The following is a 26,690-nucleotide window of genomic DNA, read 5'->3' on the forward strand; positions in this document are numbered from 1 at the left end:
AGGCCAGAGGAATTGTTTATTGCTTAATCTTCCTTGATTTTATGTATACCCTCATGACCATAATCTCATTAACATTCCCCTGACGATTTTTTTTTCTCTGGGAAAATTGTCATCTCTTGCTAGTCATTTTAGCTTATCGATCTTCAATATCAACTAACGCAGTATCTTCCGCAAACATAAAGACACTTCACACGCCATTTAATTTACAACCCATTCTATCTGACAAACTTACAAGTACTGTTCATCATCTGTCCATATTTGAATTTCTCCATTTACTCCGCTTTACTCATTCTGATTATCTCTATTTTGTTTGTTTGTTTGTATGGTGTTTTTACGTAGCATAGAACCAGTGGTTATTCAGCAACGGGACCAACAGCTTAACGTGGTTTCCGAACCACGTCGAGAGTGAACTTCTATCACCAGAAATACACATCACTCACCCCTCAGTGGAATGCCCGAGAATCGAACTATCGACCACCGAGGTGGCAGGTCAAGACCATACCTATTACGCCACTGAGGCGCATTATGTTGACCGCAGGCCTTTACATGTCATTGATATCTAACATCTTAGTTCAAGAGACAATAACACTACTCATTTATTTATTTATTTATTTTTTGCAAGAAGCTGTGTTTTATGCAATGATATACGTACTTTTTACTCCGTGTCGTTTTTCATATATTTTGCTATACTTCTCGAGATTTTTTTTATTTTTACCTTTTTCATGGCTGCTTATGATTTGTTTATATATATTTATTAATCTTGGTATTTTTCAGTAGTATCTACCTGTTTTATCATCTCAAACTCTTTTTAAATTTATTTTTCCGTGTGGTCCTTTATTCTGTTTGAGCTTGCTTTGAAGTTTAATGGAGCCTTTGAATTGTTTGCAAAAGGAATCGTGCAATAAGTTTGTTTTTAGTATTTTTTACATAAGGGCATATTTCTGTTCATTAGAAGCCTGCATCAGATCACGAATGTATGTCTTTTTAGCCCTTTTTTTATAGGAATGTCTTCAACTTATCAGTGCTATATTGTCCATTAAGAGCACATATTCCCAGACGAGTGATAAATGCTGAGCAGCCAATCACATCTAGCTTCAGCGATATCGGTTGTGGATTATGAATGGTAGGCCCAAATACAAAATATGAACTGTATTTATATTATATTACAAAATAATACACTATCAAAACATTCCATATTGAAAAATTGGATGAACACACTGACAGATAGTAAATATAAGGTTCAAAAAAACACTGTATTCAAGTTTCATTACAAAATATATTTCAGGGCAGGAAATATAGACAAACAAAACAAAAGAAAATTTCTACACTGTTTTGATTCGCAGGTGCGTTACATCGTGTTTAATTACATTACCAGTATCATCTTAACAGCGACATAATGATCATAATGAAATAGTCACAGGTGACAAGTAGGTTGAGCAAATCTACGTCTTTTTCAGAATAAGATTCCTCTTTTGCAGAGAATGACAAAATTATACAGTAACATATTGTTAAATGTGTGGTTTTGATAAAAGTATATGCCAATGGAAAAAGGAAGCAGAGGATAATAAAAAAAAAGATAGTAAGGAAATGGAAAATAAACAATATTGGCAAGCATTTGATTACGGGAAAAACTATTGATTGTGAAGCTTTGGAATAATTTTCCCCTGCGGTCATCTTAAACGGCTCCTGGAAGAAATCTTCCCAAGTCTGAAGCATTTTTGGAACGACTTAACCCTCCTGGAAGAGACTGGAAAAGCCACTGATGGATCACAGGGTCTTGGAAGAAATCCCAAAGCTTCTGAATGTGGACTAAGGTTTTCATGTATACATTTTGTGGCCAATTTACCCAAAGGCAGCAGGGTAATTAACAGTGACAGAAATCATTAACATAGACTGAAAGTACAATGCAACAACAGATACAAAAACAATGAATAATCTCTGTTTTCAGACAGGCTAATTTGTATCCTTTTCTCCCACCTGGTTACATACGAACGATAAATGAATTAATTTTACACGAAATGATAAATCATGATGACTCACAATCACTATTGATATTGGATTTAACCATGAATCTAAAATGATAATAAAAAAATAATGCAAAATCCGACGACAGGAAAGAAGTACCTAGAGTTTTTTTTTCTTGATGAAATTTTAAAAATGAGGCAAAAACTCTCAGATAAGCAAGCGTTGACGTTCTGTCATTCGCTGGGACATTCTCTAGCTGAGTACTCCAGGAAAGAAATTGGTTCGTGTAACATCTAAACTAGTGATACATCGCCGATAATTATAAAGAAAAACAAAATACATATAAATCTGGATCCACAATTAATGCCGGAGTGTGTCAACAGAACTGAAATTGTAACAGTGGGAGACGAACTCAATCAATGGGGGGAAGCATGGTCTTTTAAATACATATTTAAAGGACTTTGGAGAGGGGGGGGGGAGGCGGTGGAGAATACGAGACAGCGATAAAGTGCGAATCAAAGACAAGACAGAAGCATCTTCAGCGGCTTCAAAAAAAGGTGTGTGTTTGTGTGTATCTGCGTGTGTGCCTAAGGCGATGACGTTCAAAGCACACTCGTCTCGATGCCTATATAATAGCAGGAGACACAAATTAGGCCTCTTAACAACTTCACGACAGTGTAGCGGGGAATGTTGAAAGGCTGAACAGAAAATCAATTTTAGGCCGCTTTAACAATCATTATGGGATTCTGTTATGTTTTTTCCATTTTATCACAGAGCAATATATACATGCATAGACATATTCACATTCTTAAATGTAAGACCAGCACAACATCAGGTTATGGAAAGTCCAGTGGTTCTTCCCCTTCCAGATTTGGATGATTAGGGGGGAGGGGCTGCTCTCCCCCTACGCTCCTGGGGGGAGGGGAACTTTTAGGGACAGGGTTCGATTCACCCTGAATCCCTTCATTATGTCTGGCCTACATCTACATTTGTAAGACTATATACATACACAATATAAATTCCTTTTTTAATTAATCCTTAAGAAGCTAAAAAGCCTCACTGCATCTCATATTACAAAGAGGAAATGTGCAGGAAATGTGAAAATACATACAACATCATCATCCGAAAGGTAAGTCGCTGACGATAAAAATGTTATCAAGTCATTTCGTCCTCGGGAAATCCTCCCTTTCCGCGTGAACGGGAGTCAAAGTGGCTACTCTCAAACCTTCTTCAGTTAAAATATAGTATTCCAAAAATATAATCATTAAAATTAAGTACGGTCAGTAGAAAATATTCTTCGACATCCTCAAAAATGTGCAAGAGGAAGTTCCTACTACAAACATCGGGAATAAAATACTGAATATATAATATACAGTGCAACTATTCGTTTCGTCTAGGTTGGTCGTTGAATGAAAGGGTTGGACCGAACAACTCCAGCTCGTCAGCTAAAAAACATATGTAAAAAGTGTAGGTGCGAATGTTAAATCAACTAGCTGCAACAGTTTACTAATATTAAAAAAAAATTTTGATTAACTCCAATAACTGGAAGGCAAAATATCTAACGTAAATGTCGAGGTGATTATAATGAAAATATGTAAGTGTTCCAAAAATCTGGACAAACCCATTCTTATGCGTACTGACAACATCTTAATGTTATCACCCAACAACGAATTCATTAAAGTATTCCTATATCAGATGGGTATTAGCTTAGTCTTTCGAAGTACAGAGGGGTTGGAGTAATATGCTGGGAGCCAGTTGCATAATAACAATATAGAGCAATGAAACAAGGTTAATTACTTGCTGTATCATCAACTTCAAGTGAAAGGAATATGAATATTGTTCTATCTTGTCAATTTCTTCAAGTTAGTGGCCGTTGTCGTAATGCGTTGCAAATTGACTGGCATTCGGAACTCATGGAATCTCTTGCAGTGGATGTTGTTCTAATTACATAAACTGCTAACAAAAAATGTTAAAATATTTCACAGCTAACGTCAAATCAAGCTGATAAAAGATTCGGTATCTACGAGGTTTAAAAATTCATCTTATAAGAAATGTTATTAAAAAATATTACCTAATCGTTACAAACTCTTGAGCGAAATTCTGGAATACCTTCCTCTGTTCGTCACGAGAGGGAACGCAAGTATGGATAAGAGTTATTTTACCACTTTTGCTGACAGCGCATCGTAACTTCTTTAGTTTTCCCTTTATCTTACCAGGATGTTACTTTTTTTTTCTTCTAACTAATGTTCAAGCACAGCAACGCCTTGGATCCTGAGCTGAGAGCACGGCGGTTCTTCGCCTTCCTTGTAATGGTGGGAAAAGTAGTGTTTCTCAGTGGCATATCTATGGGTAAATAAGAATTCTACCTTGCGTTGCTTCATAAAAAAAGGGGGAATCTTCCGTTGTTAAGAGCAAAGTAATATTGGGTAGGGGGGGGGGAGGGGTCTTAAACTAACTCTTGATCAATGACGGTTGTATATATAAAAACTAAAAGAATATAAGAATGCGTGCACACACAATCCAAGCCACCTAGAACGACTACATCACTAATAAAAGACAGTGGTGTTTCTTATCATTGCATTAAATCTACGTAAAATATGAACAATTATTTACAAGGAGAGAGAGAGAGAGAGAGAGAGAGAGAGAGAGAGAGAGAGAGAGAGAGAGAGAGAGAGAGAGAGTGGTTAAGGTAGAAGAAAGTTCCTCTGTATCTAGAGCGACAGAGGAAAAAGCAGCGTAACGCAGAACGAGTAACATTCAGTAATATCGAGGAGAAAAGTGATGAAGAAGAAAAATTCACGAGACGATGAGGCAGGAAGCACCTATCTTAAGCACGGAAGGTCACAGTAGAGTGAAACCCAAGTCAAGACTCGTTATACAGTACCTTGAAATAAGGTCGTTTGCTCACTGACAACCAATCTCCACAATGTAGAAGTATATCACAATATCCTATGATACATCACATTTTTCATTTCGCTTTTAAAAAAAATAAAACAAAAAAATAAAAAGAATACAATAGCCGGAACTTGGACGTAAAATAAAAATAACACTTGGATGCGATTTTCCTGGACCCAATGTGATGCTCGTTTTGGAGACGATAATAATAATAATAATAATAATAATAATAATAATAATAATAATAATAACAACAACAATATTAACCGAAGCTTTAGATGTCATCATTACACGCTTGAAATTACCCGGCGATATCACAAATACAGTTGAGTGTGATGTAACGGCAGTTCATCTCACCGCAGCCTCTCCTTCAGGTACTTGAGGAACGGACCAATGGAATGAAGATGGCGGGCGGGCAAGGGGGGCGGGGGGGTTCTTGGAATGAAGAGGTCAGTGAAGTGTGCATGCATGAATGTGGGAGGGGAATGGAGCGACAGAAAAGAGGAGGTGGGGCGAAACTTCCAGGATGGAATGAGTCAGTAGCAGCAATAACGACAGAAGTTATGTTTATGTCCTAAGGAAGAGAGAGAGAGAGAGAGAGAGAGAACGACTTGACGAAGGGGGTGGAGGTCGGTAGTGGCGCGTCTCTAGGGAATGATAAGATACGACCAAAGGCGAGATTCCGTCGACATTTGGTCGTATCGACGCTATATATAAAAAAGAAAGAGAAAAGAGAGACAGAGCAACACTCGTGACGAGAGAGACACTTCAATCGCATCGACGACAACAGCTGCGAGAGAGAGAATGAAGATGGCGAGGTGACTTTCGTCGAATGATAACGGCTTCGGGCAGCTCTGAAAGACGCTCCCGTGACTGGCCCATAGAATATAATGGTAAAAAAGTAAGAAACGATGGCGGCAGTCGCTCGCTCCCAGGAGGTCTTCGAACGGCGCCCTCTCGCAAGGGACAGTTTGCGGCATTCAACCATCCCGATCACAAAGGGCGCCTTCTGGCCTCTACGCAGTCTACGTGTATAAGCGCTCTGATTCAAAATATTCTAAACGGAAAACAAAAATATCTCTGTGAGCGCACGACGGAGGGAGCTCGCTGCCCGCGGGGCACAGCCGAGAGTTGAGGAGTCCTGGTGCTCGAGGACTGGAATGATATACCCGAAGCCTGAATGAGTTTGGCGAGAAAGAAGAAACAGCCGAAGAAAAAAAAAGTTCTAATAAAAGAAGAGAGAAAGAGATAGAGAAATGACGCTTATAAATTTGACAAGAAAACAAAATGGATGATGCTGATCAGTTACCTGTAATGAACGAAATGGAATGATGATGGGTGACATGAATTGTAAAATATACAGTATCTGACAACGTGGCTATATAATATATATTTAAAAAAATACCTATGCTGTAGCGACTGCCAAAGCCTTCTTTCAGGAGGCAGCATCAATCTGTTAACCAACACACTATCTGAACTACTCACTAAAACGGAAAAAAATAATAATAATAAATGTTGGTTTCTTAACTACAAAATGACACCAGTGCGTTTTCATTTATATACATATGAAAAGTGACAATTCTTTTTTTCCTCTAAAAAAAAGAAAAAGCTTAGGAACTTCCTAAGAAGAGTGACTCCACTTTTGCAGTCACCTGTTAAGGATAAATCACTACAAAACAATTCTAGCTCACTGTTCTTCCCTTCCTACGCGACACTAATGAGCTTTATCTCAAGCTCACTTCAGTCTACGGGATTATCTACAGTTATAATACCTGGCACTATGAAACAGTTTGACAACAAAGAAAATAGAAATGACTGGCAATAAACTCTACACGATTTTCATTATCATATTCCCATGTGTGAGTGGTGTAAAAATGTCGTTGTAACTGTTCACTGTTATTTCGTTTGTGCATTTGGAAATGTTCATCGGGAGTAAAAAAAAAAAAAAAAAAAAAAAAAAAAAAAAAAAAAAAAAAAAAAAAAAAAAAAAAAAAAAAAAAAAAAAAAAAACGTTCCTTAAGACGGCAGCGTAACTAAAAACTATCAGGTCTCGAAATAGCATCGATCCCCAAGCGCTGACTAGCGTTTAAAGTTGGTGGGTTCGGATGAAGCCAGAGGGTTTTCTCTCTCTCCAGCTCCCACTCCGCCGCCGCCGACGTTTGCCATAAGAATTTCTTCCCTTGCGAGGAGATACACACACGTGTCCTTTTCATCAATTTGTACGAACGTGAGCAGGAAAAACGTGAGAGAACTAAAAAAAAAATAAAAAAAGGCAAATAGAGAACCGTAACGGGACTAAAAACGCTTAGTTTACTAACAGCTAAACTTATTCGGAAGTCTCTGATCTTTCAGCGTTGTGGTGCAAGTTGCAGAACTAATCCTAAATGCTACAGGTTTCAGCTGATCGTTTCGGCAATTGTACGCATCTGAGACTAAGCACCTTCGATGAGCGTCGCCTTCTGAGAGATCGAGGAAGGTCCTCAACCGTAGTCTTCCTCCGAAGGGAATGATGGGGATGTTGTTGAGGAAGCGTTGTTAACAGAGCCATTATTACCCCGGGGGAGAAAATTATGGTCCCCGAAGAAGTGGACTACCTTTTTTCGAAGTCTTCGGAAGCTTCTCAGCTAAAACTATATGCAAGATGGAGTTCAGGCTAGAGGATATTGCACCTACGCTATGCAGCGAGAGGCAAAATTCTACGCATTTTTCACACCACTTTCGATCTACCACAAATAAGTTCCCTAGCAGTTACTTATACCACGTAATTATAACCGAAGCATCAACAGCCTAATGCGTATTTGATCCTCATTACCAAATGTCATTTACGAAATGGATTTGTACTGAAAGAAATAGTAAAGTGGGCTGTTTTGCCTATTGCCGTAGATCTCTATCGTCCTAATTCTATAAAATAAACAAGATAATTATTCCATTCAGGAAGTCTAACAATTTTTACTAAAGTCTTTATGAGCGGTAGTATCCTTAGCTACCCTAATGCGTACTACTAAATAAACTTCGCTTAAGAGTCCCCTAAATATTTTAAACTTTAGGATTCATGTGGATATATATATATATATATATATATATATATATATATATATATATATATATATATATATATGTTTATGTGTGTGTGTGTGTATGTGTGTATTTTATATGTGCAACTACGTGTGAATGGTATGTCATTATCCAGTGAACTATCTATAAACAAAAAGTTTGTTGAAATGCATAACTAAAGTTCTCTTCAGTACACCACTAGCTGAACGAAACACAATTTAATGTAAAAAAAAAAAAAAAAAGCGCCGATAGCATGACGTTTTTTTCAATCTTACAATAGTCACTATAATAAAAAAAATCTTTATCGATGTTATCAATGACTGTATTTACATCCGGATATGTAGTATACTCATTTATATAGTTAGTGTATCTTGTATGAATCCTTGTGTATTTCACTGGAAACAGATGTATTTTAGTCATAATCCCAACGAAAAGGAAAGTTTTTCGTTTTAACTAACCTAATTTCTAACATTCTCATTAAATTTGCAGTTTTCTCATTTTGGAAGAGAGTATTCAGGCTGTCCAAAAATGAATCCTTATAAAAGAGATAATGAAGACACGGCTTCTCTCTGAAATTCCCATAAGTAATCTTTTGACTTTCTTTTCTCCTTCTCTTTACCAATAAAAGCGCGAATGTTAGGTGTGCATGCAGTTAACTTTTTATGCATAAAAATCGTACGGCGATATGCGCATCTCATCAAATTATGCACTTTCATTAACGTTACGTGGCACCAAGCCCATGAGAAACCTGCTCACAGATGAAACTTTCGACACAGTGAACGGCAATCTCGGTAACACTCATACATCTCCCTACATCTCCCAATGCACAAAAAAAAGTGTAATAAAAAAAATAAACTAACTTTGCATCCGAACAACAAAAAACCGGATTGGTGATTTCCATTGCAAATATCTCACTTGGATCAAACTGCGCCAGCCAGGTCATCATATCCCCAGCAGTGCGCGCGAAAGTGTGTCCCCAGAGAACTGCAGAGGGTATCAGCATCATATCCTGATAATCCTGGGCTGCATCCGAAAAATAAATACAACAGCCGTCATACCCATCTCTCCAAAAATACGGAATAACCAGCAGAGTCGGGCTATTTACATAAATACCGTGCTTCTGTTTCTCGCGAAGGTCACCGACAGGAGAAGACTAGGCCTCTCCCTCTCTCAGAAATTGACGGAGACTGTCCTCTGTCGGATCGGTTTGGGGGATCCCGTGGGGGAGGTCTGGGTCGAGGAGGTGAGGGTCAGCCACAGGCCCACACACCTGCTCAGCGAGCCCCATCTGCAAAAAAAGAAAAAAATATTGCCATAAACTCACCTGCTATAAAAGGGCAATTAAATCTTCTATATCAAATCACAAACTAAAAGGGTCCCACTTGGATAAATTGCATAAACCTGTTTACTGTAACAGTCCATTGGAGTAAATAACACTAAACACAGGTAAAGTGGCCAATGGCAGATAAAGAACATTCACCCACTAATTGAAATGGTTCAGAAGAGATCAATTACATTAGCTCTTCACGTTATCCGTCAGCTAAAATTACATTAAATCTATTTGAAATCCTCCAGAGAGGTGAATTACATGATTCAGGGAAGAGAAATTCCATCAATCCATTTACTGGGATAATGCAGGACAAATTAAAATAAAGTATCAGATTTGAATAACTAAGAGAGAGGAGTTACACTTAATCACTAAATGTTGTTGTACATTACGGAGAAAAGTATTCGACATATGTCAATAAATGACCACGATTGCATATTTTATAAAGCCTGCAACTGATATTAAAACAAGTACAACCATCTCCAACAATCATATAAAAGACACGAATTTTGCAGAATCGTCAGAAAAGCAAAGAGGGAAAGTTTCTTAATGATCCCGAGCTCTTGTATGACAGCGCAATATTGACACGCCTCTCTTTTGGATTTGTTGGAATTTTGAACTAAGACGGTATAATGTAAGAAGAAAAATTGGGAGGGAAAAGGTGGGCAAGGTTCAAAATGGCAGAAGAGAGAGAAAGAGAGGAGGATTCCGTGCAACTTCTCAGCTGCATATTTTAATGTTATGCCCAAGTAGGTTAACATTGACACGTGTGATTCTTGGGCAGACTGGAGGTCTTTTGATCCTTAATCTTCAGTTATTCGTCACGTCGAGTGAGTTAAAAGAAAAATAAAAAAAGAAAGAAAACCTCCAGTCACATGTTCATTCATTCTCAAGGTAACTACTCAACCGCTAGGCGGCCCCCCTCCCCTCTTTCTGCTTCCCCTTCCACATGAACCGAAGAGGCTGTACCCTGAAAGGTCACCTTATTGACCTAAGTGCTTCTGAAACGCCCTCGACCGCAAGGACCGAAGTTTTCCTGCGTCGTGCCATTTGGAGGCATCGAAGGCAACTCTCTCATATTGATCTAGACGACGACGACAACTTGTCGTGTCTGTATCGGTCTTCTGTTAAGTCATTTAATTAGCGCAACTTTCCTCGGACCACTAACGATGCGGCGTGTGCGTGACTTGACTTTTACCCCCCAACACACTCACATACGCACAAACACATACATGCATATTATGCTGAAGGCATGTCGGCAGTTTCTGCTCGCTTTAAAGTCATTTATCTGCCAGGCCTGACGTCTAATAAATGCTGAGCGTCAGACAGGAATGAAAAGCCAATATAGATTAAAAAAAAAAAAAAAAACGAAAGACGACTCACGTTGGTTGGGATGTCAAACACCCCCACAATCATTGCTCAGTGTGATGACTCACGCCGTTCCAGAAAGACAGAGTAAATAACAAAGATAAGGAGAGGGAAAAGTTAAGACGAATTAAACGAAACACATCTGAAAGGAGACCGGAGGAGAGCCATGCACAAGTGGTTATTAAAACAGCCGGAGCAGATTGACACAACTTCGTCTCGAGGCTCGAGAGGGGCTGGGTGTGATGGAGGGGGAGGGGGGGGGGGGGTTATGGAGTTGGGGGAGGGGAGAGACAAGGCAATGTGGAGGGGTGGAAGCGCAAGGGGGTGGTGGGAGAGGGAGGCAAGCAGGGGAAAGAACTGAAGGAGGAGAGGTCACTGGAAGTGAAGTCATTTTTATTCCGGCATAGAGGCGGAAATGCAGGATCGAAGTGTGATATGACGCGAGTAGGAAGGAGTAACGAAAAAGAAAAGATGTTAAAGGAAGGAGAAAAGTGAAAAGGTCAAATGATCACCGGCCAACCTTTCTGAGATGTTTGATATTATCTACTTCGACGAGACTCCTTAGGTAAATTAGGTTAAGTTAAACGTAGAAGGAGACAGATTCGTTTAGTTCGGTGGTATACAAGCGCTCACGAGCGCAAATACAAATGAGAGCACGACACGTCCACGAAAGCAAATTAACTAAAACTTCAATCCCAAGGTAACGAGAATATTCTGCCCAATTCCTTATAAACCTTTACTCACGATCAACTCTTGATATGAATGTCGCAAAATTAGGAAAACTTTCCAAGTTTCTGGTAAGTGACGAAGACCACATTTTTTTGTATTCGCACATGGAGACCCAAAAACAATAGTTAATTAGTAATATCACAATTACCTTTACTGGACATTTCGAAAAACTGGCCATTTGGAATAATGGTTCAACCGGAAGGGAATGGAGCACAAAAAATGAAAACAAATTTACATATATAAACAAACACATTCCCATAACAGGAGAGAAATTTTCTTCAAGTGTGCAAGCACACGGAACCTTACCTTGCTGCGTCGCTGAGCTGCCTCGCCCTCTGTCCTTCTCCATATCGGCAATGGACGACCATCTGTTCCGAATTCTGCCACACTCGGTAAGGCTGCACGATCAACTGTTTGGGGGAAAAAGTTAGGCACGCTTAGATACAGCTTAATACCGGAAAAAGTTAGGCACGCTTAGATACAGCTTAATCCCATCATGAGAAGCCCAGCTTACAAATGAAAACGAGGCAGCATGACAGACATTACTTTCAAATCATTATGACATATTCGAACTGAGGCTCCGAATCTCATAAATTTTAATGCATTTGGTTTAGTCAGGCAGCTTTTATTCTGACGTAAAGATATGCTATGTACGAAAGGAAAAGCAAAACTGGGAGAGAGAGAGAAAGAATGGAAAACGGGTTTTGTGTAACCAAGAGAGCCTCGCGTAGCTTTGAAGTAGTAACGGTGAAGTTACGTAGCACATTTTGAGACCACGGCGACCGAGGACTGTCTGAGCTAAAATAGTCTGAAATATGAATAACATCGATTGATATTTACCGGCGGGTTGATACTCAACTCTCATGGCAGCATCGATGGCGTGTTTTTACTCTATTCTTTTTCTCTTCAATATTTCATTTATGTTTTCTTACAACTTGTTGATATATTGTTATGAAAAGCTTTCGTCTGACACAATATAAAGGAGATGACTGATTAAAGGCACAAAGAATTCTTCTCTAATCAAGCACAGTAGGCGAATGATTTCGTGAAAAATTAATCTGAGTATTCCAATAGTTTTCAGATGAGAACAACGAGTCAGTTTTAAGGCGTTAACCATTTCTTAAAGAGAATAACACGCTGTGAGTGAGTCTCGTAGGTTAAGGCTCCACTTGATGATAAGACAGGTGCGCAGTTAAGACTGACTCAAAGCACAGGTTAATCCTGTAACATCCTGACTCTTGAGCAATTTATTGAAGGGAGAATGTAAAGCAAGTCTTGCGATAAGAAAAAAAAACCCGTATCACTCAAATCATGTGGCAACGTTCTTTAGGACAAATTTTTTATTTACAAAAAACACTTTGGCCATATCATGGAAGACTTGAGTTATTTCCCAGTTATACGGCTGGTGCTTAGCAAGTACTCGATTGATTTCTTTAATAAAACACTGTTACGTTTTCTTAGAGTTTGACTAAGATCGTTCATCAAAATTCAAAATTTCATCGAGGTTGAAATATTCAATTTGAGAAAGACGTTCTCAGAATAAGGTTCTGCTCAAGGGAATTTTGCGGCAATGACATTTTGAAGTCATCTTGGTCATGGTAAAGTGTTTACGAGAGAGAGAGAGAGAGAGAGAGAGAGAGCGAGAGAGAGAGAGAGACATAACTCTGGACTTGAGATCTCCGAAGCCGGGATCATCTTTACCTTTAGGGCGGTCGATGTCACCTCTCCAGCGGCTAGTGGTGGCTTGTGGACGTCTCTCGAGTTGTTGATCCTTGCAGTGACGCCTTCGGTCCAGTAATCCTTCAGAGACTGTCGGACCACTCTCTGACGGCCATCCTTATCCCGAAGGAGATGGGCCATTTCCAAGGTACTCAAGCTGGCCTCTGTTTGGAAAAATAAAACGCCTCGTTTTAGAATTGCGGGATTAAAATTTTGACAATTTATGTATTAAGTAAATAGCTCTTTTCAGTATGAAAAGTGAAGCACTAAAAATCAAGCTAAGAAAAAACTTCACCAATATGGTTCCCACAAAAAGGTACGCTCACATAATGCAATTATATACTATACAGGATAGCTCACAAGGTTTTTAAGGACGTCAAAAACATAAAAGGACATAGCACCATCACTGAAGTATTTCCACAGATCTCTGTTTTAATGAAGTAATGTCTGAAATTCATGTTTTTACTATTAACCGTACGCGTTCATTCATTACTTTCCAGTGTTGGTATATGAGAACGGCCTTATGCCAACACTGGGTCTGGCTCATTGAGTATTCTCCTATGAATCACACACTTACGTATGCTGACCCCAATGATAATCACAACTGAAAGGTTTTCGAAGGTCGAAATTAAAAATGAAAGGGAGGAGTCTGTTACCTCTTTCTTCCTTTCCTCTTTTATTCCAACCTCATTTTCCTTTGCATCTGCCGCCAATACAATTAAGCTAAAAGGCTCTGCTTCCCACCCCATTACTCGTGAGGGCGCTAAGCATGACTGCGAATACCTGTTGCTAAATCCCATTACATTACATCAACCCTTGGGTGGTTGGAAAAGGAGAATTGAAGTGGTTGTCTTTTACAGATTCTTTGGAGCCTTGAACAATCAGTTCAAGTGAAGTGGCCCCTTTCACTGAAAGTAAAAAAAAAATAAAAGTTTAAGGATTTTAGGCAATGCTGAAAACTTGCAGTCAATTTGACTTCAAGTTATCTCAGAGAAGAGTGGTTCGAATCCCGACTTGTTGCCCACTAATAGACCCTGGTGTGCTTAGGTGCAAGTGTGAGATGGGTTAAGTTGAGAGAAAGAGAGAAAGGTGTATGATATTTGTATGTGTGCATATATATATATATATATAATATATATATATATATATATATATATATATATATATCTATATAATATATATATATGCCAATTTATTAAATGTAGCCATGCACAAGTGATCAATTTTAACCTTTGCCTCTCATCATCCCTATTTATGCAATATTAAGTCAACACCCACACACATCCACACAACACACACACACACACACACACACACACATATATATATATATATATATATATATATATATATATATATATATATATATATATATATTATATAACATATATATATATATATATATATATATATATATTAAATGTGTAGTGTGCACTGTAGTGTGGGGATGTTTTTTTTTTTACTTAATACTGCATAAATAGGGATGATGAGAGAAAAAGGTTAAAAAAATTAATCACTTGTGCATGGCTACATTTAATAAATTGGATTTCAGAAAGCCAAAAATAAGTTCTAAAATGGTGACGTTCCATAAATTGAAGATACCGAATGGAATATTTATGGAATATTTTTAGCCCTAATACTGGAGTCGTGATGTTTATGGCTTTATGAAAAGCCATAAAATCGACTTCTACCTTCTCCTGATGTAAGTCCATCAGAGTCTAAGAAAAAAGAAAAAAAAAAAAAAAAAAAAAAAAAAAACTATGGGATATTGGGTTCTTGGTCTACCGCAGCTCCTCTAATGTAAATCGAATATCTAAGTTCATCTCCTCCTCCAAAACCCGCCCCCCCCCCCCCCCCCACTCCTCGCACTCCATCCCAGACCTTCTCAGTCTCCTTGATGAAATTCCAGCGTTAAAATGCCAAGTCACTGACTCTTATCATGGGTGATCTATTGTGATCGCTGCAACGTCTATAGTTTCAGCTGGAAAAAGAAATGAAAATATCCCTTGACGGCTTTTGTTATAGGGTCAAGGTTAAAAAAGAGGAAGAGAGCCGGGTTGCTGGAAGAGAAGGCGTGTAAGAGCTTCTGTTTCCAAGATTAACTATTTTGAGTGATTTCCCACAAAACGAAAAACTAAATGAATGTGACTTTATCTTGTTCTGGAGACGTGCGGAAAACAGAGGAAGAGGCTTTCAGGGAGGGCCGGAACCGGCCCTAACTGGTTTGAGAGCGAGACGAGACTAAGCCGAGACAAAAATAAACTTCACTCTTACTGGTCTGTCCGTTATTTTCCCTTCTCTTTTAGGGGATTCGTATCAATTTATCTCGATGCATTTCATTTTGTTGACCGCAACCTTAATATCGTTGTTGTCATCTTTAAATATAGTATATGTTATCCCTACGAGTAAAATCATCTCTCATCCTTTATTACGTTGTATGACATTAATCTAATTGCAATGTCGATTTCATGATTGCTGGGAAGTTGCATTTCATCAATTCTGTTGAAAGTATATGTGTACTCATGTGAAACTCTTCGTGGCAGCATTGCGCGAGCAAGGCGTTTCCTATCTCGTACGTCTGGCAAGAGTCAGTACATTCTGAGCGTTGCAACTACAATTCAGAGTTAAGACCGGCGTTAATCCAGTGACAGATACCGAATTGCCCTCTTAATCTCTGTCAGTAATGAATAACTAAATAGGATTCCCCTACCCTTTGAATTAAATGCACCTGTTGTGACTAATCACTGGAGGCAGACATAAGGAAATCTTGCTTTCCTTTGTTCTGAAACAATGGTCAAGTCGACTTTGTTCTTTAACCAGTTCAGTGATTGCTGTATCCTAATCTTTCTAAACAATGTCTGTTCGGATGATACGATTTTCTTTTTTCACAAAATATGCCGTGCATCAATTCACGATCCGAACGAGAGAGAGAGAGAGAGAGAGAGAGAGAGAGAGAGAGAGATAAGAGAGAGAGAGAGAGAGAGAGATAAGAGAGAGAGAGAGAGAGAGAGAGAGAGAGAGAGATAAGAGAGAGAGAGAGAGAGATATCCCATGCTAAAACAAATATATTTCTGTGACAAAACTGCAAAGCGTCTTTGACATTTTGATGATTTATGTTACAAAGAGTTGCATGATGAATCGGGCATATCATTTCACACTGACCGCCCTTGATAAGCAATGTTGCCATGCGAGAGAGAGAGAGAGGGAGAAAGAGCAAAGATACAGCGTTGGCGGGAGGGTAATACGACGTCTTGCACACTAGCCAATGCTTAAGAAATCTGTCTAATGTAATGTAAGCTTCCTAGCAACTGAATGCATGACAAACATGAACGTTTGTGCGCAACGTCACTGAATCGGCGTCTTTTGTACAGTGTAAACATCATATAGACTGTTGGCCCCAAGTCGCTTTGGTGCAATGACACGCATTCGTGTCAGCAACGGCCAACCACTGCTTCCCGCACTTGATCTCATTACCATCAATCTATCTGTTCAAGATGAACTGCAACTCAAAATGAACCTAAGGAAATAATTAGTTTGGCGGGACGCACAGCTCCCAGCCTGCAAATGGCTACGTGAGTAACGACACGTGAGCCAGACACAAACTCTCTCTCTCCAATCGGCACCAAACGTTGACGCAACACTTTCAACTCGAAGGCCATGTTCCGCTACGAGTGGAAGCAGGAGGAGGAGGGAAGTAGAAAGGGAGGAAGCACAGAGAGAGAGAGAGAGAGAGAGAGAGAGAGAATGATTCTGGTAGTGGAGATGGGCCTGGGAGGGGGAGTGGCTTGGGGAAGAGGAACCTCCTTGGGAAGAGTAGCGTCGGTGTTTGAAAACGAAGCAGAAGCACGTTTACTGTTTTCTGACCACACTACGACAACTATATCCACAGGGCCTTTTAGACTTGTTTTTAAGAATGTTTGCTCAATGGGAATATTTCAAAACTGCTCTCTGTGTATTTATACACTAGAACTTGTGTCAAGCCGATATAGGAATCTAGTCACCTTGGAACGCTGGCGTTTCCCTTTTTTGTTTATGTTTGGGTGCACGAAGGAGAAAAACCCAATGTTTGGATGACGTAAGGGAATGCGGAAATGCTTCAGTGATCACACTTGTCGAAATTCTCGAGAAGAAGATTAGCGTCATGGCACAATTGAGAAAAAGAACGGTAACACCAGGAAAAGTCGTTTACATTAAGCCAGTGCTCTATCTCTAATATTGAAAACTTGAAGAACTTAGATATTAATAGCAATTAATAATAATGGCAATAACAGTATTACACTCCATGCGTTCTATCAATACCAAGTATTATCCCTAAAATATTAATATACTTTGAATGCCGTAATAATAATGTTTCTACGAGTCTTTTCAGTTTCTTAAATGTTTATTCTCACCAGGTACTTGGTATACAAGACTATTAGCTATCTGCTATGGGAAAAAAATTAATAAGACACAAGAGTACATTATATACTGATTGCCATACAAACAGCTACTGTATTCCATAAAACAATTAAAATCTTGTTACTCATACTGAATGTTGTGCACATTTCTGGATATGCATGCTACTGCTACTGCTACTGTTACTGCTGAAAAGTCACTTACGTTTATTTTTGGGAAGCACGGCGATGCCCCAGTGGTGGTGGAGCTTGATGTTGAACTCCAAGATGTCTCCCGAGCGCACCTGAGACAAGAGCTTCTCGCAATTTTGGCGGGTGAACCAGGGCGTGAGGAGCATGAAGTTGGAGGGCGCCTTCTTCATGGCCTTGTCTTGCTTCTCCTTAAGCTTCTTGGCGGCCTTCTTGTCGAAGACTGGTGAGGGTGGGGCGAGTGGAAGGGGGTCCATCGGGTCTTTCTTCTTCAGGAGGCTGAAGTCGGAGAGATTGCCGGTGGATTGCGTCAACCGGGAAGCCGAATTGGCGGCTGCGGCGGCTGCCGATGTGTTGTGCCTTCGCGGGGATCCCAAGATGTGGCCACCACGACACTGCGAAGGGAGGCGGCACAGACGGTCCGTGCACTCCTTCGGGTCAATGTCTAATCCTTGGTGGTGACCTTCCTCAGGCAGGTGTTTGTTGGAAGGAGGTGGAAGCGGAGGGAGAGGGTCGAGGAATGGATCGTCAGCAGCCTGTCTCATTGGTTCTGCCTGGCCACAGCTGGAGCGAGAAAGGTTGTGGATCAGTTGTGAACGGCGGGAGACCAGCTGCCTCTCAAGGGCTTGCGCGTACATCGAACTAACTTGCATCATTTTTGCGGTTTAATTGTAAAGCTCGCTACGAGTCACACACGGGAAAAGGTTTCGGTGCCGTACTTCTCTAGGCGCACCGTAGCTAAGACTGGCTTATCTCAACCCACCGCTGCCCACTTATACTCGTTTGACAGGATGAGTCGGCGCCAGAACCACTCACTCACCGTGACGTCACGAGCTGTGAGTTAGTGTTCAAATTTGGAGGTGGATATCCGTAGGCTCTCTAATAATTATTTTGATAACAGAAATGTTTTTTTGCGATACTTCTGACCTCGATTCGCTAACAAGTAGGATATAACGTAGAAATGTTCTGCATGTATATATTTTGCTGCAATACTGTATTTGGCAAGACTAGGGGGGAAATTGTGTTTGGGACGTGCAACTTTAAGAAGTTACTGAACGTTTTTAACTGTTGCCGCTACAGTCATAAACGTTCGTTTCCCGTCGGAGCAAACGCGATCGGCTGCGACTTCCGATCGTTTATTTGCCTTAGCAGAGAGCCGTGACCCCTCTTATGGATGAACGAAATCCGGTAATCAACTGAGAAGAGAAGGGATCTGTCCCGTTGTATATATATAGTGGCATGGCATGTGACTCAAGCCGTGGTGCCAACCGCACGATGGCACTCACTGGGACCGGGCCGCCCTCCGGAGGAGTACTCGGCCGGCATCGAATTCTTGGCGAGCTGCCTCTATGGTGTTTAAACCTCATTACTACTTCATTGTCTATCGGACGACGTTACGGTTGCATAGATGATGTTATGACGTCAGGCGGGAAGCTCTCGCATACCATTCACGGCATTCATTGGCAACGTCTAAATGAAAAGTGAAAAAATGAATGGACTCGAGTGACGAGTTAAAGGTCGCAATAGGAGATGCGATCGTATCCAGGATTAGCCACAGTCGGAGATAAACTTAGGCGTCGTAATTGGCCAGTTACCGGGTAAAGTATTTCGTCGCGTTTCGGACATTTATTAGTAAAAAGTGGAGTGTGTTGTGTGCAGTAAATCTCTCGTATTTGGCTGATATGAATGCCATGTATAAGTATTCCACGATACGGGTATAACGAATAGAAATTATAATTTAATACTGATGTGGGGAAAATGTTCCATTTAAGTCTACCTGGATAAGAAAAGAATAAAGGTTAAAAAATTATTGTTGGACACTGATGCGGCGTTTAATTTTTCTTGGATATGGCTAGAATTAATAGTTAAAAATCGTTTAAAATACAGATGGACGGGGATATAGTTATTTATAAAAAAAAGTAGTTATTATTATTAGTTACAGCTGTAACTGGTACAAAGTAAAAATGATAATAACCAGTAACGGCCAATCTGAAGAATCATCTCCGCGATCCGTTTCCTGTATTTATTTATTTAATAACGAGGCAGCTTTCACGAGATGATCTGTAGAGTCTTCAGACAAAATTAGAATGCATGTCACTCAAAATTATTTTGATATACGGTGGCTAGTGGAAGTACAGCACCGGAATTCCTTAACTGCGATGTGACTGGTCTGACAAGATATTAGAACATTATCATTGTTTATAATAATAATAATAATAATAATAATAATAATAATAATAATAATATTAATTCATCCAAATTTAGAAGAAAATGTAAAAATATTGGAAACGGTATCTACGATCAAATAGATACTAATGATACACATTATACTTACCTGACTAAGATTTTATAAATTCATACATACATACATGTGTGAAAATGAAACTACAGTAAACAAGTATCTACTATTTAAATAGGATGACATATAGTATTTAAAAAAAGTCGATCTTCAGGTAATGAAATACATGAACATTTCATGAAAGAGATGCAATAAATTTTGCTCATGCCTAATTTCCTCTCTCTCTCTCTCTCTCTCTCTCTCTCTCTCTCTCTCTCTCTCTCTCTCTCTCTCTTCACGCGCGCGCACACACAGACATACAAAAACAGGAGCAAATAACCTCTTGCTCAAGCAAAAATAATTTCTTTCCTGATAATCACGAAAATATAAAATCACAGCTCTAAAGGAACGAGATTGCAGGCACAGTGCATTGTAATATGGCGGGAATCCAACCACATGTGCTGAAACGTGAAAAGTAAAAAAAAAAAAAAAAAAAAAAAAAAAAAAAAAAAAACATCCGGGATCAATCATTCACGTTCTTCTCCTCCTTCCTCTCTTCCTTACGTAAACATCAATCGTCGATCCGTGTCCTCACTTCGGTATAGATATACATAAAAAGATAACATTGATTTTTGTGGATAACATCGCTGGGTATAATTATGACCGGCCGTGACGTCAGACTTAGGAAACTTATTCTTGCTTAAATGTTAAGTATTGTTAGACATGCTATTGGACTTACTTACAATGTATGGTCCACACATACACACACGCGCGCACACATATATGTGTATATATATATATATATTATATATATGATATATATATATATATAGACAATATTAAGCTACACATTTTGATGAATATCGTACTACTATATCTTAAGAATAACCAAAACTACCCAAAGAGGGAATTATAATTGAATTATAATTACCTTTGTGTATAATTCATTCCCTCACACACACGCATATATATATATATATATATATATATATATATATATATATATATATATATATATATATATATAAAAGTATATAACCATCATAATTTGTGCGCGCGCATGTAGTATGTGAGTGAGTTAAACGGTGTGCCTGTGTGTACGTGCGTAATAGGAAAAAGAGAACAATATGTTTAAAAAAATTTTTTTTTAAATTTCCAGCATCAAAATTGAATCCAGTAGTATGTTATGAAGGAGCAATGTACGAGCATGCGCAAGCATTCATTGGTCATTTGCATTAAATAAACATACATACATGCATGCATATGTATCGTACACATGACCTAAGAAATGCATGCGCGAGGAAATTCTCCAAGATCTAACTCTGCTCAAAAGAAGAGGTTGACGAACAACGCAGTACTGGAAAGAAAAGTTCATACGAACCAACAAAGGGTCATAGTCCAAGTACACTCATGAGCAAGTCTTTCCTCCTCCTCCTCCACCTCCGTCAGGGCCGCGGTAGGTCCTCTGGGCGACATTGACCTTTCCCGAACGAAGGACACTGGCGTTGCTTCTTCACTGCAGTCCTTATCCGCTGTTACGAGAACCCTAGACGGCGTTCCTGAGGTTTTCAACGACTCATTTAGGGGGAAACAGAGAAGCGCGCGCGGTATGACACTGGCTTTATGATGCATGAAGTTTAATGCTAACGACGAGTAGAGTGAGGTACCTACGCTCGGTCGGACGTTTCGAGGAGCGAGTACTGTGTTCAACCAATCGATAGTGGCACCACGGTTGGCCCGCTGGTTGAATGGTAACGAAATTGGAGCTCTATTGAAGCGGCAAGTTGTGAGAGATACGATTTTTTTTTTTACTTTTTTGTGACTGCATTCAGCTTGAGAGAGAGAGAGAGAGAGAGAGAGAGAGATGGTAACGAAACTAGAAGCTCTATTCAAGCGAATTCTTGTGTGCAAGATATGATTTTGCTTTTTTTTCTTTTTTTTCTTTTCTGTCGTGACCGCATTCAGCTGGAGAGAGAGAGAGAGAGAGAGAGAGAGAGAGAGAGAGTAACTGAATTGGAAGCGCTATTTAAGCAAAAATTGTGTGTAAAATATGATTTTGTTTTATTTATTTATTTTTTTTATTGTGACCGCATTCAAATTGAGAGAAGAGAGAGTAACGAAATTGGGAGCGCTATTCAAGCGATAAGTATGATTTTTTTTTACTTCATATGTTTGACCGTATCCAGCTTAAGAGAGAGAGAGAGAGTAACGAAATTGGAAGCGTTAGTCAAGCAAAAAGTTATGTGTAAAATATGATTTTGCCGTTTTTTTTTTATTTACTTCATTTGTTGTGATCGCATTCAGCTTAAAAGAGAGAGAGAGAGAGAGAGAGAGAGAGAGAGAGAGAGAGAGAGAGAGAGAAAATATGCTTCCTTCTTTGTCAGTAATTGACAAAGTTCTCACAAAATTTCGTGTCCCTAGGGCACGTTAGGAGGTCAAGCTAAGTTGAACGTAGTATTTTTGCCCGCTCTTAAAAAAAGTCACTGAATGCCGGAAGTAGCAGATAAATCTATAGATAGGTTAAAAAAAAAAAGATATAAATAGAGTCACACGATCATAAATATCAACACGACCGTTGCTACGGTTACGAAGACCCGCAGCTCATTTGAAGCCAGTCATCAGAGACTCATAAAAATGCAGCTGAGGACTCCCCCGACCCATCCCACTCCCTCGCATAACCTTTTCTTCTCTCTCTCTCTCTCTCTCTTCCCTCACGTGGCAGTCCATGCGCTTGTCGTGAGGGATTCCGACGGTGGGAAGCGAAGGAGGGAGGGAAGCGATTGAGTGAGTGGAGGGCGAACTATTGAATTTAGGAGGGGGAGGAGTAACGGCTATAACTCGTGTTCAAGTTAATCAGTCTCAAGTGAGGTGAGGTAAGAATTCTCCTCTCTCTCTCTCTCTCTCTCTCTCTCTCTCTCCTCTCCGGCGATAATGGGGTTATATAGTACGTCGCAGGTGTTTTGTGTTAGAATGTGATGTCTCCCATTGTGTTACAAGTACAGTCAAGAGCTGTGAATGGCCCACTGTGCTAAACATACCTATGGGCACAGAACTGGTGTTTAGAATTAACGTATGCATACGGTCATTGTAAGACACACACATATATGCGTATGTATTTACACATACATGAATTCACCCAAGCACCAACACGTCGTTTTCCTAATTAGGGGTTATGTCAGGAGAAAATTAAAACATCAGCCACTGCAGTGATGGTCTTTTAACAGCTGATTGAAGGGGAACACCCTCTGAAGAGGAATCTCTCAAAACATCAGCTATTTTATATATCTACGCAGAAAACTTCGTGGCAGTGTATCTAGGCTTCTTCCCCATTACAGACATTGCGCCACTCACCTTTAATCTCTAGAGCACAAATATTAACGCTGCTTATGTGTTATGACCCTTCCATTCCAAAACCTCTCACATCCATCCATCAAACTCACACTTGGTCTTTATTTCCATCTTGCTTCCAACACAGACTTATACACTCGTCTTCCATTTTCTTATTGTGACGAAAACGCTTGAAAATACCGATTCATCTTTCATCTTTGGGTACCTTTTTACCATATCACTGCCGTTTCTCTAAATTTTTCACCATTCCAGTTCACCCTAATCAACATATCCTACGCAAACTATGCATGTCAGCAGCTTTATTTTTTTTCTTTCTTACTTTCGTGTAGCACTTAAAATTCTTCCGTGAAGGAGCGCTGGTAGAATAAAGCTTTGATATATCCAAGTTTTACTGTAGAGGACACCCCTCTTCTCTTCCAAATCGTTTGCAGAGTTCCTGCTACCAACCTGTTCTCTATGAGTCATCTGTTATGTTATTCTCTTTGTTTTTGTTTTAAAAAACAAAACAAAAAATATTATTCAATCATTAACGACTTCTTCCGTTATTCCACATCCATGTTATTCTCCATCATCCCGGATTTCTCGTGCTAACATCCACTTTCAGCATTTCTCACTTATAAACACTCCCCCTTTCTTTCACTAAGCAACTTCTCTTCTCTATCACCAACAAACCTTTTGCAAACGGCCAGCCATTTCAAACTAGGTTCACGAATTATTTTCGTATATGTATACATTTGCATCTACATCAGGACTTTCCCTAATTGCTATCATCAATTCATCCGAGACTATTGACAAGAAGCCTGTCTCTCTCGTCAGTAGATTTTTCACATGGAAACGATTTTTCACATATAACTTGCAATCGCTCAAAGCAAATTTTTCTTTGCACCATTTATTCCCAACACTATCCACGTTGTAATAATATTAATTCCGTCCCGAGCTTTCGGTTCACGTGCAACACATACATCTATCCTCATTTGATCTTAATCTTACATCATATACATCCACCCACCATCCTCCTTGTCTAAACCCACGTTCATCTTATTTTATCAGACCATCTGTGACCTGGCTTACCTCCTCGATCAGTAACATAGTGTACAGTCTAAGGTATGCGAAGTAACTGTAGGCCTCTGTTTTTGATACGACCTATTTTTAATGTAGGTATGCCTTTATAATAATATTAAAAGTTAACATTTTTTTATTGCAAAGTAAAACGAAAAAATTCCAACACATCTCGGTCAGGCAGTAAATTACTCTGTCACAACAATTTGAAATCTCACGTCTAAATTCATGTATACTTTGGGCACCTCTCCATTTTGAAATTTCAGTCACACTCACAAGCATTCTTACACTAACCTTTTATTTTCTTGCTTAATTCAGACATTCCATCTACCCGTTAAGTCATCGACGATTCTAAATACTTATCCCATCGCCACAAAACACTTTATGCATATGTTTGCGTTTAATTACTTGTGATTTTACTAAACATCTATTTCAGCTCAGTTTCTGTCTTTTTTTATGTGGAAGATCGTTCTACATTCAAATGTTTCTTTTGGTATGTTTCATGAACTCATGTGGTTTCTAATGATAATGGTACGAACAGAATTTCCCTCTGGCGAGCTGCCTTATGCTTCGGGTGAACACACGAAGGACACGTGATTATTATGGAGTCGCAAAATAGCGTCAAGTTTCCAAGACTTTTGTGGTACAAGTAAATTTAGGGCAATCTACGCGGCCAACTCCTATGATGAACATGACAACAATATTGATAATTATCTAAGTAGGTCGCAGTGACGTTAGGTAATATACAGTGAAGTGCAGTTGTCTGACACAAACAGTGATGTTACTTCACGACGTCTGGGCTGATTACACTGGTTCGTGATTATCAATGAATAGTTTATGGGTGATTCTTCGTGATAAATATTGAATCAGTCGCAGTCAGACCGCACGACCAGACGTTTTGCATAGAATTATACTGATATTACTTCTACGATTGCTACCACTGATACTGGTGCTGGTTTTTCTGCTGCTACTAATGCTACTACTAATACTATAATAATAATAATAATAAGTATTATTATTATAATTATTATTGTTATTATTATTACGATATTTGGTAATATTATTATTACGGTATTTGGTATTGCGATAATCAATTTAAGAAAAGTATCGGGATATCGTTAATGAAAATTAAATTAAATCTTAATAGAATCCAAGGAATACACACTGCTTAAAACTTCCTCGTTGGACGAGGGGTTTTCGCGCTCGGCTACCAATCCGGCGGTCAGAAGTTCGATTCTCGGCTCGGCCAACGGGGAATCAGAGGAAGTTATTTCTGGTGATAAAAAATCATTTCTCGATATAATGTGGTTCGGATTCTACAATAAACTGTAGGTCCCTATGCTAGGTGACCAATTGGTTCCTAGCCACGTAAAAATATCTAATCCTTCGGGCCAGCCCTAGGAGAGCTGTTCATCGGCTCAGTGGTCTGGTAAAACTAAGATATACTTAACCCTACTTAAAATGCATACAATAAACCTTGACAATATTTCCACCAGCGACAAGCTGTCACAGAGATCGCAGAAGCTTAAGTAGAGAGGAAAGAAGCAAGACGGGATTATCCTACAACCGCAGTGAACTTTTCTTGCTGATAAAAAAAAAAAAAAAAAAAATAAACGAATATTTTCTCTCAGAAATATCCCCGATAGATATAAGTGACCCTCCCAAGGAGCATAGGTGGAGAAGGAAAGCTATCCTCATCTCGCGCGTGTCTTCCCGTGAAGAGAGAGAGAGAGAGAGAGAGAGAGAGAGAGAGAGAGAGAGAGAGAGAGAGCCAAAATAAGACACTTCAGGTTTTGACAGAGAAGGAAAAAAGAAGATAGCGAGACAGAGGATTAGCTGTTTCGACCCCGATCGTTAATTTCGCGCGCGAGTCTTACTTAGGGTAATATTGCGTTGGTAATTTGGGAGATGTGGCACATGTCTTTCAATTAATTATTAAAAACATTTGTGTATTGTGGCACGTATGCCTGTGTTAATACATGCATAGTCACTTGCACGTACTTCACAGGCATATACATCCACACGTTCCTATGTGCATATGTGTACTTGTTCAGTTGTGTGTATTCAATTAAAGTAGAAGTTCATGTGTCGGTTGACATGCTTTTACGCATATTTATACAGTACACAATCCATGTACATCTGCTTGATGAGAAAATCTCACATGCGCCACTTTTCATCGCAAAAAGTCATCCCTATTCTCGTTTGCCTTTCTGGATTTTATCCAACAAACAAATCCATTATCAATGTCCCTGGCTTTTATGCCAACAAATAAAGAAAGGAAATGAACGAAAACACGAATTGCGTCTATATACCTGACCGTTTTCCGTCACTCGAAAGAGAGAATGAACTCTCTCTTCCTTAAGGG

The 26,690-nt window shown here is 39.3% G+C and overlaps 1 protein-coding gene across 7 annotated transcripts in view; it reads right to left on the reverse strand.

Annotated features, from left to right (window-relative positions):
* Window positions 1-1,256: 1,256 nt before the first annotated feature.
* Window positions 1,257-26,690, reverse strand: part of LOC135201812 (uncharacterized) — a 165,998-nt gene continuing 140,564 nt past the window's right edge. For 5 of the 7 annotated variants that reach the window (XM_064231085.1, XM_064231083.1, XM_064231081.1 and 2 more), the window contains 4 exons: window positions 17,657-18,204; window positions 13,040-13,221; window positions 11,645-11,748; window positions 1,257-9,202 (listed from right to left, as the gene is read on the reverse strand). In XM_064231085.1, coding sequence (XP_064087155.1) covers window positions 9,085-9,202; window positions 11,645-11,748; window positions 13,040-13,221; window positions 17,657-18,185 — 933 coding nt within the window. In that variant the 5' untranslated portion in view covers window positions 18,186-18,204 and the 3' untranslated portion in view covers window positions 1,257-9,084. Of the gene's footprint in view, window positions 9,203-11,644; window positions 11,749-13,039; window positions 13,222-13,840; window positions 13,966-17,656; window positions 18,863-26,690 lie in introns of those variants that run through there. The other 2 variants (XM_064231082.1, XM_064231087.1) reach the window with 2 other exon arrangements.

This window comes from Macrobrachium nipponense, chromosome 28 (assembly GCF_015104395.2).
Source record: "Macrobrachium nipponense isolate FS-2020 chromosome 28, ASM1510439v2, whole genome shotgun sequence".
In the NCBI taxonomy this organism is placed as follows: Eukaryota; Metazoa; Arthropoda; class Malacostraca; order Decapoda; family Palaemonidae; genus Macrobrachium; species Macrobrachium nipponense.